The sequence below is a fragment of the Seriola aureovittata genome, chromosome 1, assembly GCF_021018895.1.
Source record: "Seriola aureovittata isolate HTS-2021-v1 ecotype China chromosome 1, ASM2101889v1, whole genome shotgun sequence".
Classification (NCBI taxonomy): Eukaryota; Metazoa; Chordata; class Actinopteri; order Carangiformes; family Carangidae; genus Seriola; species Seriola aureovittata.
Genome location: NC_079364.1, coordinates 5,299,937 through 5,321,559, shown reverse-complemented (window position 1 = coordinate 5,321,559; position 21,623 = coordinate 5,299,937). Strand labels below are relative to the sequence as shown.

General features: G+C 40.6%; 1 protein-coding gene across 1 annotated transcript; it reads left to right on the top strand.

The window, feature by feature from the left end:
* Positions 1 to 5,436: 5,436 nt before the first annotated feature.
* On the top strand, positions 5,437 to 21,623 carry drd4b (dopamine receptor D4b). Its single transcript, XM_056391629.1, has 4 exons — positions 5,437 to 9,939; positions 11,069 to 11,181; positions 13,273 to 13,868; positions 21,218 to 21,623. Exons 1-4 carry the CDS (start codon positions 9,616 to 9,618, stop codon positions 21,418 to 21,420), a joined length of 1,236 nt encoding a protein of 411 aa, XP_056247604.1. The 5' UTR covers positions 5,437 to 9,615; the 3' UTR covers positions 21,421 to 21,623.

The window sequence follows — 21,623 nt, the reverse complement described above, 5'->3', positions numbered from 1 at the left end:
CGTCACTACATTTGTGTTCAGGGAGAAACCTCCATTTCGTTAAAGGTAAACAATGAAAAAATAATATCAGCTGATAAATCAATAAAACAGTAGACTTAGGGTCAGACATGTTTTCCTCTCCCTGATGCTTCACTCAGTAATAATGACATAAAGTTACACTGGCACAAACTGGGACACATAATGGCTTCACGTGTGGACAAGGCACCACTGTGCACACACACCAGGCTGTAATACATTGCACTAAGTACTCTCCACACACATGCTCACACAGCAGCATCAGCCCCTCCCACCTCTAGCTCCTCTGTGTGGGAACAACAGGCGCACAGTGTCATGATGTCACATGAAGCTCATATATTATGTTTCCATGCAGAGATGCTCCTCACTCGCTCACAGTGAACACACGCTGACCGGACTGACGACTGCGACACACTCAGGCTCTGCTGAACGTCTCTCAGAGAAGACAACTGCCGCACTAACAGTTCAGTCAAGAGTTTAATGTGTCGGAGACTTTTCACTGTTTTAAAGGAGTCACTTTCCCCTCTGACCACCAGGAGGAGACAGAGCTCCTCAGATCAGGAGCTGTCAGCTGGTCCAGGTTTAACATGTGCTGCAGACGTTTAGACTGAGTGTTGAATATTCTTTGTGATTTCTGAGAATTAGATTTGTGAAAATTTGGGAAATTAAAAATACAGCACGAGTGCACATTTTAAAACAATCATAATGGATTGTGTAGTTGCTGTAAAGAGCTCCACAGAAACACAGAGTCACGGCTTTATCTTTGGTCAACCTCATTTTGTTATTTAAGGAAATTAAAGGCCAGAGGCGTCAGTGGACCCCTAGGAGAGAGAGAGACTCCATTTTAGATAATAATTCTTGTCAATTAAACAACAACAGAGAGAAGATGACTTCCAAGAGACAGAAAACAACCACAAAGAGAAACAAAATGACTACGGAAAGATGCGAAACAACTACAAAGACACAAAAACAACTATAGAGACACAAAGAGACTGAAACCAACTTCAAATACACACAAAAAAAACAACCACATAGAGAAACAAAACAACCACCACTGAAACACTGAATACACAAAGACATGAAAAAATAACTAAGAAGAGAGACTAAATGAGTACAACTAGAACAAAACGACTGCAAATAGATGTAATACATCAGCATCGACCCTAAACAACCACATAGAGACACAAAACAAACATTCAGGGTGTCTCTGTGGGGGGGGGGGGGGGGGGGGGGGGGTGTTAGATGACTGAGCTTCATTTGAAAGTTTTAATAGACTTTTCCAATCATTACAGTTTCTGTTTCTTGTGTAATGAGAATTTCTGCCTCACAGAGCCGCTGGTGTGGAAATAAACTTGTTTGGGTTTAGTGTGTTTGTGATGCAGAACTGGACTTTTCTCTGACCCTTTTTATATAATAATTTGTGCAGCATTGGTGATGTAACTGTAACTTGTGGTTGGTGGTTTAGCAGAGAAGCTAATCTTATTAGAGACTTACTTAATAGCATTCTTGTTCCGCCTGAAGCAGAGAGAGAAAAAGCTGTGGCTCTAAGCCTTGTGGGTCGACAGGACAATTGTTCAGTTTCAGTTTACATATTTTTTATTGGGATTACTGATGTTAAGACTGAGTTATTAATCAACAAGTTGTTAGAGAGGTGGAATCAACCTCTAAGAACCCATAAGAGGAGATATATTATTCTGAGCCAAAGACATTAACGCAGACCAGTGGTGGAAGAAATTATCTGGTCCTCAACTTAAGTTAAAGTAACAATAAAACAATGTAAAAATATATTACAAGTAAAAGTATTTAATTCAAAATTTGCCGAAAAGTGCTGACGTGTTCCCAACAAAATGTACTTAAAGCATCAAACGTCCAGTAATAATATTAATCCAATTTACATTATTACATTATTATTATAGTCATGCATTACTGTGTGTAATTTAACTACCGTATATTTTATGGGTCCCTTCAAAAATTCCAATCTTATTAAAACATTTCAAAGCTGATCATATGCATCATATGCGATGGATTCTGGTTACGTACCGACTAAACCTTCCACTGCTGCTTCTGACACGTGAACACAAAAATAGACCAAATTTCAAAGCGAAACGCCCTCAGTGTTTGACTCTGAGCTAGAGATGAAGCTTGGCTGTTACAGTGCGTGACACATTTTTGCTCGTTTATAACACACACACACACACACACACACGCACACACACACACACACTCACACAGATTTCTTGTATGTGAACAAATGAGCATCAGACAAAATACAAATGCTACATGTAAAAAAAAAGAAAAAGTGTGACAATGAAAATAATCATTAGTAGCAGTCTAATGCAAATAATAAATATAATAAATTTACTTTAAATTAAATTAAGTATTTTTACAGTGTGGTATCAGTACTTATACTTTAAATTAAGTATTTTTACAGTGTGGTATCAGTACATGTATTTTAAATTAAGTATTTTTACAGCGTGGTATTAGTACTTGTACTTTAAATTAAGTATTTTTACAGCGTGGTATCAGTACTTGTACTTTAAGTATTATTACAGTGTGGTATCAGTACTTGTACTTTAAGTATTTTTACAGCGTGGTATCAGTACTTGTACTTTAAATTAAGTATTTTTACAGCGTGGTATCAGTACTTGTACTTTAAATTAAGTATTTTTACAGCGTGGTATCAGTACTTGTACTTCAGTAACAGACCTGTACCTTCCTGCTCCACTGGTGAAAGCTGCTCTGTTCTGATGAAGCATGGATCCATGAAGCAGACGCATCTTGCTTCTGACCTGCATCATTAGCCTTGACACTCAGGATAAGTCACCTGGTCTGACCTGTGGCTGACCCTGTGACATCACTCGCTGAGGAATATGGGACACAGGTCCGTCACATGGGTGTGATGATGATGAGAAACAAGTGTGAACAGCAACAGAGCAAGTGCTGTGGAGCACTGAAAGTCGGCAGCCACTGACGAGCCTCACAAAACACACACACACACACACACACACACACACACACACACACACACACACAGAGTTGACCTTTGACCCAGAGAGCAGCGAGCAGGTTTGAAGTGGACAAAGTGAACAGTTGGTGGAAGCCTCAGGACGAGGTGGCAGCCTGTTGTCACTTTCTATTCGTATGTGCCAGTTTGTGACTCCATGTTCTTCATACTGTGGCTCGCTCTGCGCTGGGTTGAGTCTGTCTGCAGTTTGAAAGCTTCTTCACAGTGACTGCAGTCGATATGTTAAAGTAACAACATGGAAACAGACGATATGAAACAGGTCACTCGTCTGCAGCTCCCCTTTCCCTCAGGAGCAGCTGGAGACCAAACGCAGAGCTACAAGAGGAGGAAGAGCCGACTAAGATTCATCAGGTGGACACAAACACCACTCCACATGAAGTGTATGGATGTGTAAATAAACAACTGTTTTTCACCGCATCAACCTAAAAGGTGATGATACGTCGGAAGGTGCGTTCACATCCATATTCAGAATTTGTGCATTAAAGAAAATGTGATGAGGAGACTGGATGAAACAAACAGAAAGGTCAGATTCCCGTGGTGTTTTCCACTGTTTCAAATTGCTGCCCCTTTTTAACACGTTATCTTTTTATAATCTTGCCCTCTTCTTTTGCACTGGGTTAATGGCACCAGCTACTTGTGTAACAGTAGATGGTGGAAACACAAATTAATTAGTATTATCTTTTGCCGATTTTCTCGAAATTCTGTTGAATTTCTGTCACATTTGGATGGAAATCTGGTTAATGTGCTTGTTTTTGCTGCCGCAGAGTGGCCATGAAAAAAGCTATTAGGTTTAAGGAGGCTGAAATGTGCATGACCTAAGATTTTAAAATGGTTTCTCCTGTGATAGTTGTTAAAAAAGAATGTGAAATGACGACACAAACAAACTAAAAACACCATTTTTCACTGGAAAACTAATATATTTAGCAACAGACTCACTGTGCTTAGTTTCAAACAACAGAATTAACAGAACTGACCTCTATAATACGGCTGAGTCATGAAATAGACGTCATAAATGAATGAGGGTTTCTTTTTTTAAACCATGTTAATAAAGTCATACAGTGTGAGAGTGAACTTGAACGGATTTCGTCAGCACTGAGCTCCCCGTCGGCGCTGCTTGGCAAAGTATCTGTCACAGTGTTAAGAAGAAAAATAAGCAGCGAAAATTTAAAATGTCCGAAATTTTTAATGTCATGGAAAAGAGCAGTATTAATTTAGCTGCTGTTATATTATATGGCCGTGTTTTCTGCTCTTTGTCATCTGTCTTCGTATTTTGTCTTTTTGTATTTTGTGTTATCCGCGTTTTGCCTTTATTTCGAGGAGGGTCAATAGTCTTCATTAGATGGTCAGGTCGCATTGCTCCTCTTCCAGGTCTGGGAAGCTCACCCCACCTTCTTCTATACACAAATACACACAGTGTCAGTAATTAGCCTCATCCCATCAGTCAGCTCCATCTCATATCGCATCCTGCCTTTTTATACATTTTTTAAAGCAGCCCAGAAAAGAAAAGAAATGAGGAGTTCCCATGTTTTTTTTTTTTTTTTATATTAAATGTATTATTACTGCTCCACTATAAAGAGCTTATCTTTTACCTGATCACTACCTGCAGGGTTACAAAGCCATCACGGTCTCATTCAGGGACAGACTGACCTCTAAAACCTGTTGCCAAGTGGCAAGAACACACTTAAAGAGGACACAGCGGCGCTTAGGATGGAAGAAACAGTGGGAGGTAACAACACTTTAAATCCATTTCTGTCACAGTTTCAACACCCATGTGGACGTCATTCACTACACACGGATAAAATGTCACTATCTTTTTATTTTGGGATCATTTGTACAGGATTGAAAATTAACTCCTTATTGCTTCTGTGAACTACATATGTCAAAGAACAGACTTGTGTGATATCTTTGTTGATAATTTGTTGATCATATTTTTCAATTTTATTCATTTTTGAATTTCTACCAGGGTCAGGAAGCTACAGCCCACTGCCTGACCTGCACTGGCCCATAGGCTGATGTTAATCCTCTTTGAGATTCAGACTTGTGCGCAGACATTTTAATAGGTCATGCCTGGCTCAGTAAAGAAAAGTCATTAAATGCTCAGCGTTTAATGACTTAATAATTAGCTTTGCAAGACAAAGGTGAAGTATTTTGTTAAAACTCCAAAGCCCATCACCGACAGACTAACGTTAGTGGAGCGAAGCGTCCAACTCCAGCACTGATAAATGAGACCAACGGCTGACCAACACACACACACACACACACACACAACTGAACGGATACGTCAGACATACACCCCCCCCCAAACAGAAAGCAGCCAAAATTATGTAGGACTGAAGAATGAAGTGAAACGATTTCAATCAGCAGCAGCAAAAACAGCAATTTTATGGGTAATATAACAATAATCACTGTTATTATAGCATTTTAGTTCTTTGGCAAGCGCCAATAAGGGGTGACAGCTGGAGCCGCTTTGCTAAGTGCTTGCTGGATGGTTGAACATCATCTAAAACCCTCTGCCCCATAACATCTTCCATTATTCTAACTTTCTCAAATTGATAAACCAACAATCATACCAATTTATTGCAGATGACTGGCCAGGTGTGCAGAGGCTAGATAAAAAAAAATAAAAAAAAATAAAAAAGCAGCAGTTGAACTTCCTTCTTGTTCAGTCTTCACACAACTGCATGGCCTGTTTGTGCACCAAAACAACAGGAGGCGAGACTGTCTGATAGTGTGTCACGTCTGGCATCTGGTGTATGACAGCTGGGCTTTTTGCCATTCAGAGCAGGTGTACAGATGTGGACGGGTCGATAACACAGAACATGGTTACAATACAATAACAAGGACAAAAATCACACAGCTACCAATATTAATACTGAGTTTAATGCTCATTAGGCGTCTGAATACGTTTCAATTACCATTAAGTCATTAGGCACTTTAATGTACTATTCTTTGTTCATAATGTAATCACATCTATGTTACGTCATAGACTCTAAATAAAATTCTGTACATCGAAGGAGCCGACTCCATCCAGTTCATCATCCTGCTCTTATTTAATCAGTGAGGAAAAGAAGATTAGCTCACATGGTTTCCTTTATTTCCAGCAGTGGGATCATACTTCAGTGATCTTCCTTCTCTTTATGTATTTTCTGCCCAAAGGATTTAGGCCGAGTTAAACATCTGCGTTGTGTTTTTTTTTTTTTTTTTTTTTAAGCATGTGTGCTATTCTTCAAGCTCTCCTCTTTCCTCCCGAGGCTTTGTGACAATGTGTGAAAAGCTAATTGCTGCTGACTTTATTCTAATGATATTCATGCCACAGGAGCCGCCGGGGCACAAACACCTTTACTCTGAGATTCAAAAGTAACAGTCACAGGAAAACTTGTCAGCTGTTCTCCGCATGTGATGTCTGAATATAACCTCACTGAGTGAAAACTAAAGGATTAAAAGCTGCTCTGCTCTCAACTGAAGTCAAGAGCTAAGATACATTTTTCACAAGTATGAAGTTATTTCCGCCATATTCGCATTTGCATATTCGCCAAAGGACACAAAAATTTCAGATGAATACAAAAGTATGTCCAAAAAAAATTTTCAAGCTGGAAGACTTTCCATTGGGATGATGCCACGCAATAATAAAGTTGGTTTTCTGGGCTCTGGGAAAGTTTTCATCATCATGATCATCATTATGCTATAAAAAATTCATAGAAGAAGAAATAATAACTCTCCATGTTTGCAGTTCGTAGTGTCCTGTCAACAGTTTGTTTTATAAATGTCTCTCTGGGGAAAAGACCTTTTGGGCTTCTTTTTTTTTTTTGTTATAGTCCATAAGTGGCCCATGAGAGAATGACTGACCGCATCAACTTTCTTTATGAATCCATATTCTCTGTGAAGCAGTGTGCCTGGGGGACTATGGGTTTCCAAAGAGTTTGGAGGGTCGTGGGGTTTTTATTTAGCCTTTAATGAAAGGAATGGACTGAACAGTGCGTTTGTCTGCTCTAATGTAAGCTTCATGCCCGCCTCACTGGCCTAATCCCTACAGCAGTAAACTGATTTTACTTCAAAGCCAATAAGTCATCAGATAATTAGACTTTTGTATGGTTGTAAGTTATGTTTGAAACAGCTCAGTTCAGGAACAACACATCCAATGTGTTTACACTCCAGCACTAACTGAGATACTGGAATGTTTTTTCAAACTTCAGTCCTCATCCTGAAAGACTTGTAAAAAATGTTTTTATATGAACAATAATGCAAAAAAAAAAAAAGTCTAACCTCTGTGTTGCTCTGTTTTTCTACGGTAAAAATCCCAAAAGGTACAATACTGCAGCTACTATAATACTGGGACTAATACACTGTAATACAAGTTCATTGCTGCTGCTTTATTTATACTGTGTGTCTCCAACATTAATCATCTGCTGGCGGGGACACTGACTTTTTAACTGGGTCCTGTTAGCGTTAGCCTCAGTCTTTTAGCATGATGTAATGTGTGTAGCCCCGTGTTGTAGTCGAGTCACAAAACTCGAGTCCCTAGTGTTTAAGTCTGAGTCCGAGTCAATTCCCTATGACCTGAGTCTGAGTCGAGTTGGGCAAAGAGCTGACATACAAATAAAATCGTCGACAACTCTGAGTCATGAGTCCTGAAAATCTGGACTTGAATCTGAGTCTATTTTGATTGGCTTGTGTAGGATCTGAAAACAGTGATTTGAACATTTTGAGCAGTGATGGTGATTGAGTCAGACTGAGTCAAACAGAAAGCTTTACAGTTTATCTTACAATGGTCTTAATGGTTTGGTGGGGTTCAAGCGGCACAATGATTTTTATCATTATATGAATGACCCGGCCACTATGGCGTCAACACATCAGTCCCATTGGCTGATGTGACGCACACTTTGAGACACACAGAGCAGGACTTGTCAGCGATCAATGGGAACACACTCATCATCACTGGTGAAGATGATTCAACACTTTGACCTAAATTTCCTCTCGGTTCAGCGTCCTCACACTCACATCAAGGCCGGTCGCTTTGAAAGCGTCAGACTTGATCACAAGGAAACTTTTAATTATGGCACAATCAATTATACATGTGGTATGAAATGAAGCAGTGTTGTGTGTGTGTGAACATCCATCAAAGTGAAGCAGGGTCTCATGTTTCCCTGCTGAGAAACACATTTTCTCGTTCCACCAGAACGAGAAAAGAACGTCTGCAGATTTTCACAAAGGTTTTAAAAAACTAGATCCAGGTGCAGCAGCAGGATTAGCAGTACAAGTGATAGTATCAGTAGTCCAAGTACTAGCAGTGGTAGTACAAGAGGAATACTAGCATGTAGTAGAAGTACTATAATTGTAGTAGTTGTAGTAGTCTAGTAGTTGCAGTATCATCGCCATAATCAGTAGTAAGTCGTAGAAGAATGGTAGTAGTGATACTATCGGTAGTCACAGTGGTGATAGTAATAGTAGTAATCCCAGCTGTAGTATCTTATCAGTACAATTAGCAGTGGTAGAAATTGTTCTAGTAGTAGTTTTACTAGTAGTAGTACTACTACCAGAAGTAGCTGAAGTATTAGGATTAACAGTCATAATACAGTGGAAGTATCAGTATAGGTAACAGTGTTAGTGCAGGTGCAAATAATAGTAGAAGCATAAATAGTAGTAATAATAGAAGTTAGTAGAATAGTAATAGTAGCAACATTATTAGTCATAGAATAAGTACTAGTAGTTAGTATCCTACCAATGGGAATAACAATATAAAAAGAACTTGTAGCAAAGAGTAGTACTACTATTATTCATGTAGTAGTCATAGTAATGAGTAATAGTAGTAGTAGGAGAAAGACATTACTTGTCATAGTCAATAGTTGTAGTACAGTAGCTGCTGTAGTAGTAGAATAGTAAAAGTATCAGTGGTCACAGAAGTAGTTATAGTACCAGCAAGTTGGCAGTAGAATAGTAGTAACATGAGTACTTGTATATGTGCAGATATGCTGTGTTAAAAGACTGACGAGATCATTTTATAAAAAGAAGAAGAAATTAATATTAAAGGATAAAAAGATTCATTTTTTCTGTGCAACTCTGATCTGTCGCCTTTCTTCCAATGTGCTGAACCTGCAGATCATCAGATCCACGCTCCGGCAGGGTGATGGCGACAGAATAAAAAAAAAGTATTTGAAGAATAATTGATTACCACGCTGTTTCTTTCCCTGACAGCTGATTTGCCACCCCGCTGCTGCAGGGACTGTTCACACAGCAGAGCCTCAGTAAGCAGATTTGTGCGGATGGGTTTAAGCCGTTGCCTTCTGATTCGCCCACTCTGCAAACTTATTCCTTCGGGAGCAGGCTGAGGGAGACGGCAGAGAAACTGATCCACATAATGCTACAACAGCCTGGCACCATCAGTCCAGTGTGTGTGAAAGGAAAGTGTATCGAGGGCTGGATAAGACGGATCAGACGGGACCTGGTCACTGCGCGCTTGGAGAGCGGAGCGCACGGGGCTCAGCGCGGATACTGATGAGCGTCCTCACGGGGATACTCCCACTTCCTTCACCTGTGGCGCTCCTGCTCATCTCAGGGCTGCTGGATACGGACCATTGATGAAAAGTGCCCCGGAGAGAGCCGTTCTCCGTCGGACAAGGAGCCCGTCAGTCTGCGGCGCAACAGAGGCGACCATGTCGGACAACTCCACGGACTTGAACAACGACACGCTGCCGGCGGCTGCGGTCACACAGTATAATTTCCCTGCGCTCGTGTTCGGGATTTTGCTGATTGTGATCATCACCGGGGGGAACGTGCTCGTGTGCCTCAGCGTGTACTTGGAGAAGGCTTTGAAGACGACAACAAACTACTTCATAGTCAGTTTGGCGTTTGCGGACCTGCTGCTGGCGGTGCTGGTTCTGCCGCTCTTCGTTTACGCAGAGGTAAGAACCGAGCTAAAGTGGCTTTGAGTGGATTATTGAGCGGGCGTAAGGGCCTGAGGGGGTCACAGGGTCCTGGTGGGTTCATAACAGTGTGCTGTGAGTGTGGATCTGCTGCGGCAGGAGTCAGACAAGCCTCTCTTCATCTCCAGAGAGAAGTTCAGCACCTGCAGAGTTTTACTAACAAAGACACACAAAACAAGAGAGACAAGAAGCAAAATGTCTTCAAAGAGACACCAACATGTTTTTGTCTTTCAGTCTGAGCCTTGCTCCTATGTAAGGGGGGGGGGGCTTTCATTGTGTGCCCCTGGGCCTTTTGTCTCACAATCCATCCATGACAGGAGCCTTTATCGAACTGAACACCTGCTGATGTGTCACAGTGCAGAGACAGAGCAGTTTAAGTGGATGAGAGTCAAATACTTCTCAGCTAAATGCACATATTTAAGATATGTTGGGTGAAATTATTAATGGGGTCTAATCTGATTAAACGAAGTTGCCAATTAAACCAGAAACAGGTCATCATGTCAGAAAACAGAGGAGGGACCATGCAGTGCTGAGCCGCTCTCCCCTCTTTAATCAGGATTAATTAATGACAGGGGGGAAGTGGGGGATTCATACTGGTTTGTCAGGAGACGTATGATCCATAAATCACAATATTTCCAGGCAATAAATAGGTTTAAAGAGTGTAATCTAGTCCTTATTAAAGTATTAAAAGCCACCTGCCTGCTCGCCTGTCTCTCTAAATATCTGTGGCTCAGAGATGCTCTGCTGAGGCTTCCCTTCAAGTCCTCCTTAATTAGCCGCATTTGTGATCTTGTTACCTGTGCCAATGGCTGCAGCGAGGTAATCCACTGAGTGTCACACCGGTGGTTTGTCCACACGCTCTTACTGGATTAGAAAAAGTCGGTCAGGAAGTTAAAACCTTTCCATGTTCCCAGCGAGAAAGAGTCGGAAAGAGAGGGAGACAGTGGACTGTGTTGTGTTTGAAAAGGAGGAATGTTTGTCTGCACAGGGAGCTGCAGTGGTGCAAGAGGATTACAGATATTTACGCTCAGATTGGGGGCAGCTAATGAGGTGGTGTTTGTGTGTTTCTTTTCTTTCTTTCTTTGTGTGTGCATGCGTGCATGCGCAGTTTCAGGGTGGAGTTTGGTCTTTGAACATGCTGATGTGTGACGGCCTGATGACCATGGATGTGATGTTGTGCACCGCATCCATATTCAACCTCTGTGCCATCAGTGTGGACAGGTAGGTGTGTGTTTGTCTGGTCAGGGTTTGCATCAGCCCTCTGAGGGACTTTTAGGCCTTTACTGTGGAAGCCAGTGGATGATGTGGTTAATTAACTCATGAATCTAAAATCCTGTTCAGAATTAACGCAGTGATATTAAATTCATTAGAGGAGACAGGTGCCAGCTCCTGCTTTAATACGTTTGTTTACCCCAAATCTAATTCAGGCAAAAAAGTGGCATTAAACACACATTTTTAACCACTGGATTTCCTGATTTAGTTTAAAGCAAACACACGGTTCACAATCTGTCAGCAAAAAAAAAACCAAAACAAATAAAACAATGCTCCAAATTGGTGATTATAAAAGCTGAGTAACTGAGATGATAAGACGCACAGTTAGAGAGCAGCTGGTGAACATAGTGGAGCATTTAACAGCTAAAGAGCCAGAGATTTCCCTCAGGAGTTGGCGGGGAACAAAAACAGAGTGAACACTGGCCTTCAGTTCATCAGGCTGAGAGAAAATTTGACTTCAGATGAATGTTAATGTTGCTGTGTAATGTAGTCAGCTACTCGCAAACATGTTCGCCATATCAACTTTCATAAGGGGATAATTTGTCAGTGTTATATTCACAGTTTGTTCCAAGTCCTTAAGTGGCCAAAAAAAAAAAATCAAATGATGCAGGTTTAAATATTGTCTAAACACAAGCAGCTGGACAAGAACTTTGCCCAGAAACTTGACATAAATCAGGAAGCGTTTGATTGAAGAACACGTAACAAAACTACAGATCTAATAATCAGAAATGAGAATGGCTGTTTAATTCTCATGTGTATAAGTTTGCTAACTTTGTTAAAACAAGATGGATTATTCAGTTAGAAACTGATTTCTCCACTGCGATATGTTTTTGTCTGTCGTCGACAGTGATGGTCTGAAGATTTGACTGTGAAAGTTGCTTCAGTTGCTTCTTTCTCGTTTGCAAACGTGGGTATCGAACTTCAAAACTTTTACAGACCGACCGAATTGGTTTGATACTATTAAGGATTGAAAAATGCCTCATCATTCGATACCTAAGGAGTAAATGAGTGAATCTCATCGGCATCAGTGAGCCAATCAGCATGCAGCATGCTCGGACCAAGATCTAATAATGCTGGTGATCGGCTGTTTATTTACACAAACACTTTTGAGAGAGTAAAGAGACCGAGCTTCAAAATAAATGTGTTGTAAATTTTCTTTTTGTTAAAATTTAATAAAATTGATATCGAAAAAAGTATTGTTAAGAATCAGTATCAAAGTCAAGCCACTGGTTTCAGTACTGATAATAAAACATTTTGAATGATATCCTACCAGCCCCACAACTTCTATTTCACACTTTCTCTCAGACTTTCAAGCTCAAGCCGAGATGAACGTAACAAATCTCCTCCAGAGCCACAAAAGACACGACACAGCCGATGTGATTCCTGCCAGTAAACGTGTAAAATATTTGAAGTTCAGGCCTCTGATCCTGATCTGATTTTACCTGGATGTAAATCAAAGTAACCATTTATGGATTTTGTTGATTATAAAAAAATTAAAGATGTTGATAAATGATTGAATCTTCTCCTTCACATTAGCTCAAAATCCGATGCTGCAAGAACAATAAAACTCAGTGTTGATGGAAAACAGTGGCAGCTGCCAGGACGTCTCTGCACAACAAACAATTTGCATTTTAAACATGAAAAACCTGTAAAAAGTAGAAATGAACACTCACTGACACTGACTTCGTGTCTGCAGTAGCAGAGTGACGTCCTGATGTACTTTGTTTTTCATGTTTATGTCCTTCTTTTATTCAACTCATCAACAGAACAGGAGCAGAGCCAAAACATGATTCAGAATGCGCCATATTTTTGTTTCGGAGATTATAGAAATGTTTTTAAAGTAAGAAGTTGGCGGAGTTGATTCATAACTATTTAGCATAGATCTAGTAAAGAAATCTGGTAGTTGAAAAAACAAGAAAGAAGTAGGTTTGTTATTATTAGATATTAAGTAGTAAAGAACATGTGTTACTGCAGGTGAGTCACTCTGTTAGACATGTTGTTTAAAGTGTTGACTCTTCTTCTTCTTCTGTTGTTTTGCAGGTTTATCGCAGTGTCCATACCTCTGAATTATAACCGTAAGCATGTGGACCATCGTCAGCTCATCCTGCTGTCGGCCACCTGGCTGCTGGCCCTGGCCGTGGCCTCACCTGTCATCTTTGGCATCAACAACGTGCCTAACCGTGACCCCACCGAGTGCAAACTGGAGGACAACAACTATGTGGTTTATTCGTCCGTCTGCTCCTTCTTCATCCCCTGCCCCATCATGGTCCTGCTCTACTTCGGTGTTTTCCGCGGGCTGCAGCGCTGGGAGGAGACTCGGAAAGCCAAACTACGCAGCAGCATCGAGGCCTGCAGGAAGCTGCAGCACGCCGCCGTCGCCACCGCCCTCCCCCCGCTGGCGGGCACCATCCCGGGCCCTCTGCCCATGCCTCTGCCCAGGATCATCGAGAGGGACTTGGCCCAGTCTCGGCTGGACGACACGGACGACTACATGCAGCAGGAGATTCCTTATCCCCGGCAGTACAGAGAGAACTCTGTGCCCACAGTGACGTTCAACCATCAACTGCAGAAGAAGAAGAGAGCCAAGATCAACAGCAGGGAGCGGAAAGCTATGCGGGTGCTACCTGTCGTAGTAGGTGAGTGTTCATGTTCTTCCTCTCCTCCAATCAGAGCTCAGAGGACGTCTACAACAACAACAACACAGTCTAAATATAGTTAAAGGGCCATTAACTACACATCAGTCACACTACACACTGAGTCACACACTGGGATACACACATGCTCACGTATGAGTTACATGTATGTTTATTCGATGAGGAAACACAAGACGAGCCAGAACAAGATGGATTTGGTGAAAATGATCCTACAGTCAATCTGCACCACAGGCCAGAGCGAGAGAGAGAGAGAGAGAGAGAGAGAGGATTACAGATCTGACCATGACCACCGACAGGTCATGAGTGTCACCTGTCTCAGATCCAGTCTGGATCCATTCATGAAGCCACGTTACGCCATGTTCTCATAAAACACTAGATTCCCATTGACCGGCCGCACTCCAGCTATTTAGTTTTTACATTTCCATGAATTGAACAAACTTGCACGATAGAGATTTTACAAAGGATTTAAAGAAGCAAGAAATCTTGACTTTTAATGTCCGAGCTCCAAAAAAACAAGACAATGCAACTCAGCAGCATCTTAAATTACACACTGAGTGACTGTTAAACACGCAGCTCCTATGGCTGGGTATCGAACTGCAAAACTTTTATGGAGTGACCAAATTGGTTTGATACTATTCAGGATTGAAAAATGCCTCATCATTCGATTCCTAAGGAGTAAACGAGTAAATCCCATCAGCATCAGCGAGCCAATCAGCATGCAGCATGCTCGGACCAAGATCTAATAATGCTGGTGATCGGCTGTTTATTTACACGAACACTTTTGGGAGTGTAAAGAGACCGAGCTTCAAAATAAGACTAAAATAAAACTAAAATGTGTACTGTAATGTGGATTGTAATTTTCACTGTGACAGTCAGGGCTGGAAGCATTATGGTTTTGCGGTTGTGTCTGTACGTCCATGAACGAGATATCTCAGTAACGCCTTGAGGGAACTTCTCCAAATATGGCACAAACATTCATTTGGACTAAAGAATGAACTGATTAGATTTTGGTGGTAAAAGGTCAAAGGTCATGGTCACTGTGACCTCATAAAAAACGTTTTTGGCCCTAACTCACAAATTCATACACTAATTATGACACAATTTGATGTGGCTAATAGGATAAAATTAAGTGATGGTCAACTTCACTGTGACATCATAATGTTCTGCAGAAACACTCCTGGTCATTATTCAATGCTGTAACTCAGGAAGGAGAGATTGTGACTATATTTCCTGCAGCTTGGCGGAGGAGTAAAACTGTGAAGAGGTCATTCTAGTTGTTAAAATTGATTTGATGACATTGACATAGAAGAAAAGCATTGCTAAGAATATGTATTGAAGTCAAGGTATCAGCGTCATTACCATTTTTTGAATGATACTTATCCCTATAGCTTGTAATTCAGACTCTCTCTGACTTTCAAGCTCAAGCTGAGAAAAACTGAATGAATCTCCACAAAAGACACGTCCTTGAAGTTCATCTGTCAAACTGTGTAACAGGACAAATAGATGTAAATGTGACTATAAAACTCAGCTCATCTAGAAATAAGATTAAAATATAAATAATTTAATAAAAAAAAGAAAAAGAAAACTGATTCGTCAAAGTCTGGTAGTGATTAACCAAACTCTGCTGTGACCCTGAACCCATCACAGCTCGCTGATTGTTTCTGGCTTAGATAACTACTTTTATGAAAATCAGCTCTGAGAACCTTGAAATTCACCAATAACATTACATAATGAAGGCATAATAATTTATGTGTTAAGTGAACGTTACATCAGTTTTTATACAGTTTTTTCTTGACTGTCGTATTCTCCACAGTGGCCTCATTTCTCCATCTTGCTGTTCGTGTGACACGACAACAGACAGTTTGACGCAGCCTGCGATCGGCTGACTGGGTTTATTCGCAGGATATCTCTTAAATCTGTTCACAGACTGAAATTTAATTTGGGGGGAAGTGGAAAGTTAGGCTGTCGGCCAAGGAACCAATGATTAGTTTCTTTTCTAGATAGAGTGTGTTTGTTCATTTTCTACCTACTGTTTCCTCATGAGCCAGCGCTCTCATTCAAAAGGAAAAAAAACTGTCTGGGAAATGCCTGCCATAATTGTGTATTACTATGATCACTTCATGTAGGGGCTTTTCTGGATCTAAATGCAGATTATTGAGACATTTATTAGTGGAGTGTGCAGCTTTGGCAGAAGCATGCTCTCTAAAATTAAACAAGTTTTTTTTTTGGCATGGAAAGCTATCCTTGCAAAAAACAATCTAACTGAAGATTGACACATCTGACTATCATTTGAAGCTTCTTGCTGTATTTATTTATTTGTATTTGAATGATTAAGTGGCAGTTTAGACTAAAAAAACAAACCAAAAAGATGCTACAGGCTGCAGGTGAGACATGAAACATGGTGCAGGGATAGACGCCAAAGCAAAGGACATTATTTAAAAAAGTTCAACCTGGCTCAACTTTTCACAATGCAATGCAGCATCATCCAGCAGGCGATGTGCTGCCTAATTAATACGTGTGTATGTGTGTTACTATAGACCTCCAGCCTGCCTCAACAGAAGATAAAGTGATTGTGGAGGTGAAAGGTTTCCTGGATGGTTAACTCCCGTCTCAGAGCATTATAAACTGATAAACCTTAAAGTCACATTGAAACAGAAATTAGATTCTTTGTCTCCAGTAATGTGATTTTCTTATTTCCAAGTTAAAAGGGAACATGTGGGCGTGTTGTATGAGAGGGATTGTAAAGGCTTACCGAACACACGGTGATGCAGAGCTGTAGTGAGTCATGCAGTTGTAGACAGATGTTCACCTTCACCCACGTCTGTCGCGGTTGTTTTGGAAGGCCATTAACACATTAATCACTTTTGGGAATGTAAAGAAAGTTTTTGCCAACTGAAATCCAAACACACAAACTGAGGTGAGGTGTTTATGTTTGTTAAGCTAATTTTACCGACCCCGGGTTTGATTTCTGACATAGGTAACATTTAACAAGAGGAGACAGAGGTGGAACTTGGGGAATATGTTTTTGTATTGTTTTTTTTAACTTCACCGTCTTTAAAACTCTTCTGGATCATATTTCACCGCTATTTGAAGCTAGACCCTCAACATTGTTTTTATGCAGGTTTCACTTAAGGTGAGCCGTTAGTTTGATAAATTGATTTCTACGAGCCAAACAAACTAGAAAAGTGATTTTTCTTTTGGTTCCTCTTAAAAAAGTTTTGGTTCCTCTCCAGACATGTTTGAAACTATGTCAAATACTCTATGAATGCTATGATTGATATTTTGTTTAATAGGGTTTTCCCACTTAAAAACTGGGGCTGGTAGCACATCTACACTAACTTCCTCATTGAGAAATCTGGATCAGGCCTTATGCCCCGCCCACCACCGCTGTGACGAAGATCGGAGATTAGCAGACGTATCAGATAGCGCAGTTAGCATCTTTTATTTGTTTATGTTGTTTGTTAGCTTGTAACTGGCAGCGGCTGACAAAGTGTTTGTGGTTGTGCTAATGCTAACTCTCTCTCTCTGTATTGACAAGGTTTCAGATTTATTTAGCCCCGCCCCCAGTCTCTGCAAGTTGATGGGATTGGTTCCTGAATCTGTTTTTATGATGTCAGTAATCATAAAAAACAAAAAAATTAAAAAAACATGAACATGTGAACATCATCATATGAACAAGTTAACAAGGTTAAACATTTGATTTTGAGTGGAAATCATTCAGGAAGCAACAATCGACTCTTTGTAGGATTATCTCATATTTGTAGAAGTTGTTTCCCGACTTAAAAAAGTTTCTCATATGAAAACGCCGTCCCTCTGCTGTCAAAGAGCTTTGTGCCAAAGAGTCCAAACCTGAAGCACCTTTTATTATGTTTATCCACTGAAGCAGGAAATGAAAAGTAAAATTGCTCCTGACAGCAGGTGAGGTGGTTTTAGTGCTCAACAGTTCAGTATAGTAATTACTACCCTGTTTAAACTCCACAGCAGCAGCCGTAAGTAGTTTCACCAAACTTTCTTGTCTGTGGAGGCTTTTAATCAAACAGGATCAGACCATAAATTATAAACAAACTTCCCCACGCTCATATTTTCGATCCCGGCCGCGTCTCCGCTCCGTGAATCTTAATTGTGTTTCCTGATGTTTCCTCCACACGTAAACAGACTCTGAGAGGTTTTACAGTTTAATTATTGTTTGTGCTGCAGCTCAGGTAGCTGAGGCCGCTGACATTCATGCACTTCAGACTTGAGCGCCGGGGGGGGGGGGGGGGGGGGGGGGGGTAAAAGCGTCGCTTCTGACTGGCCGCCTCTCAACGAACAGCGCCATTATAGCTTAAAGCCTTCAATCCAATTATTATGTAACACATGATCTTATAGTCACACTGTCTCTCCTGAACACTGGGGCTGAGATCTGCCCTGATTTGTTGACCGTTTTGGCCGATGTCCCACTAGAGACAAACCCAATTTTACTCTGTAATTGCGGTTCGATACATAAAAGCAGAGTTTATACAAATAATGTGCTTTAAATTTACATTTGTGTGCAAACTGCAGTGCTCAGCAGATTGCAGCTGGTGATGTATGACAGCACGAGGTGGTATACGACCGTAAAATCATTCACCCTGATTCATGGCTACAGAAAAGACTTTCAAGAAGCATGCAAAGAAAAAACTGCCATTACACTGCAGGGTTTCTGTGACGCCTTTGTGCCTGACAGTCTCCGAAACACACAGACAGAACTTCTTTTACAGAACAGAGCGCTGACACGGATCCCTACATTTAATACAGCATTATCAGAGCTAGCCTGAATGCATTTTATGAATAAGAAGTGTGCATGTGTCCGCCTGACAGTAGAGCTGTGGCATACTATGCAAAGTCTTAATCTCCTGCAAAGAAAGACATAGTGTTAATCCCATCCATCAACCTCTTAACACAAAGCTAATAAATCACCCGAATCGTGTTTTTCACCAACGTGAGGCGACACTTGAGACAAACGGCCTGAGTTTGATTCAGTGACACAGCTATTTGTAGTCCTCGCTGATCAGGGAGTTAAGTTATGAAGGTGTGTTCGCATTTCCAGCTTCTGCTTTGTTCCTGAAGATTCATTCAAAATTAGCTTTGAATCTCTGTCCCTGTGTGGTCACAAAGTTCACTGAGGTCGTATTTTTGCTTCTGTGTCTTTATCTTCGTGGTTCATTCTGGCACTGAAATGAATGATTTTTTTTGTGAGGTGGAAAAAAAAAAAAGTAAAGAAACCCCAAAAATTATTGAGCACCCACGAACAGTAATGTCTAGAGGCAAAATTATGAGACGGCAGGGTCGTACATTTCTGCTTCGTCTCTAATGAACTCAGTCTGGTCGTGAATCATTTCATATTGTCAAGTCACGCTGAAACACATCATCTTGGTTCCTTAATTTGACATATTTCCTGTTGAAGCTGGATTTTGAGGCGAGACAAAACACAGGGATCAATCAGGGGGGAGAAATGGTGTCGTTAAAATATGGTCTTTATGATGGTTTTATGGGTTGGAGTTTTCCGCCTATGTTTTCAGTATGAAGTGAACTCCACAGCTGTGTTCCCATGTCCAGCTTCACACTTGTTTTCTCATCAGAGTTTTGCGCATGTAAATGTAGTTTTTTAGAAATGTGTACATTTGATATTGTACCTGCAAACCTGAAAGCTTCTATATTTAAAAGGAAGAGAGGCTCTGAGCGAGTGACTGCTTTGTTGTGACATCACAAAGTTACAGAATTTCTGACGGCTCATTTTAAGGCTCAGTTTCTGAATACAGGCTGTGTGTATTTCTCTGTGGACTGAGCGCTTTGATACTTTCACAGTATTAATACAGAACTTAGACCTGTTTTATATTCAAACAACACATGGAAATCTACCTTTATAAAATATGGGACCTTTAAGTCTGTGGCTGCAAGATTGTGTCTTCAGTTTTATGTTTGCAAGCTTCTACCTTCTTCCATCTAGCTTTAAATAGGTTGGGCAATATTTTATAATATCATTAAATATAATATATCTGGCCATTAACAATATTTCTCACAATAAATTAGTAGTTGTTCACAGTTTGCCGAGACCGACCCTCATTTCACAGCTTTGCTTACTGTGCATCTGTACATTGGCATGTGAGAAAACTTTGAATTACTGTTAAGTGGCAGCATCACTCACACCTGGAACATAAAATACAATAATATAATTAGCTATAATTAAAATAAAAACTGAAATACAAAACTACAATAATATTGTATATCTCATTATTTGGCAGAGACTGTATCGAGATATTACATTTTGGATATCGCCCAAGCCTACCTTCACTCTCATTTGTTCTTTACACAGATTTATAAATCACAAATTCAAGTGTGGGACTTTTTTATCTGGGTCTGTAAAGCTCCTAGTTAGCAGCTGGCTAAATGTCTCACTGTAGCAGCACTGAGCTCATACACATTAAATGTCCTGCCCTCTGTCCCTGGTCAGCTGGCTGTGGAGGAAGAGCTAAAGCAAAGCTCACGACTCTAAAATAGGAAGAGAAAGAACCGAAGTTTATATTTACAACTTCTGTGAGGAATGTTTCTACTCTGGGGGTGAGCATCACGTTGAGAAAAAAAAAAGACTACAGGTGCCTTTTTTACGTTTATTCATAGGTGTTAATTAGGAGTGTAAGTTTACAGTTTGGAGCGATAGATGACGCAGGGCTCACAGCTCAACACACAAAGTTTGGATTACAACAAACTTTGACTGTGCAGGTAGGTGCTTTACTTTAAGTTTAACCATTTGTTCTATTTCTAAAATTTTGAAAGCTGATCCTTGTTTTCTAAAATAGAAAATAAGTAAATGAATAATTAACACGTCTGAGTGGTTGAACATTTACCAAATACCTCAGTTGGCCACAAAACCAAAATATAAAAAGACGCTTTAAAAGAATATAAAAATATGTATGTAGGAATGTATATTAAGTATTTTATCTTGTCCTTTGTTTTTACTATTTTATCTGAAAGTTTCCATGTTATTACTTTATTGTCCACCCTTTGTATTTCTGGATTTTGATAAGTTCTATATAAATAAACGTTACCATTATAAACTTGATTATTTTAAGGCTTTGACTGACAGTTCACATCATTATTTTAATAGTAATTCTAAAGTGTGACGAGTATAAAAAGCCAAAACTGTTGATTTTGTTTCATTTTAACTACAAGATGAATATTGTATCATATTGTAAATCATCCATACATCCATAGGATGACCAGCTCCGTCACTTTGGTTTAAAAACAAGGTCTGGGTCTGAGGTGCCTGTGGTAACCATGACGACTGATTTCCCTCTATGTTCTCATTGCAGGCTGCTTCCTGTTCTGCTGGACGCCGTTCTTCGTCGTCCACACGACGCGAGCCGTGTGTTTAACGTGCGACATCCCTCCCGGTCTGATGAGCACCGTCACCTGGCTGGGCTACGTCAACAGCGCTCTCAACCCCATCATCTACACCATCTTCAACACCGAGTTCAAGAAGTTCTTCAAGAAGTGTTTCCGCAGCTGCTGCTGACGGCTGGTTTTCCCTCCACGGACACTGAGCCAGTGAACAAGAGGAAGGAACTGGAACATGACGAAGCTCACACCTGAATGTGTCATGGTCGGATTAACAGGTCTGAGGCTTCCAGTTTACCCAGTTAACTTTTGTTTGTGAGCTGCCAGGTGCAGACGGACAGGCCGATAAGGATGAGGAGGACGGCCGATAGTATCTGGATG

Excerpts from the sequence above, each read along its gene's own strand:
- drd4b (XM_056391629.1), top strand. The coding sequence starts at position 9,616 with ATGAAAAGTGCCCCGGAGAGAGCCGTTCTCCGTCGGACAAGGAGCCCG. Across the intron at positions 11,182-13,272 it reads TGTGCCATCAGTGTGGACAG|GTTTATCGCAGTGTCCATAC; the intron begins GTAGGTGTGTGT and ends GTTGTTTTGCAG. Across the intron at positions 13,869-21,217 it reads GGTGCTACCTGTCGTAGTAG|GCTGCTTCCTGTTCTGCTGG; the intron begins GTGAGTGTTCAT and ends TTCTCATTGCAG.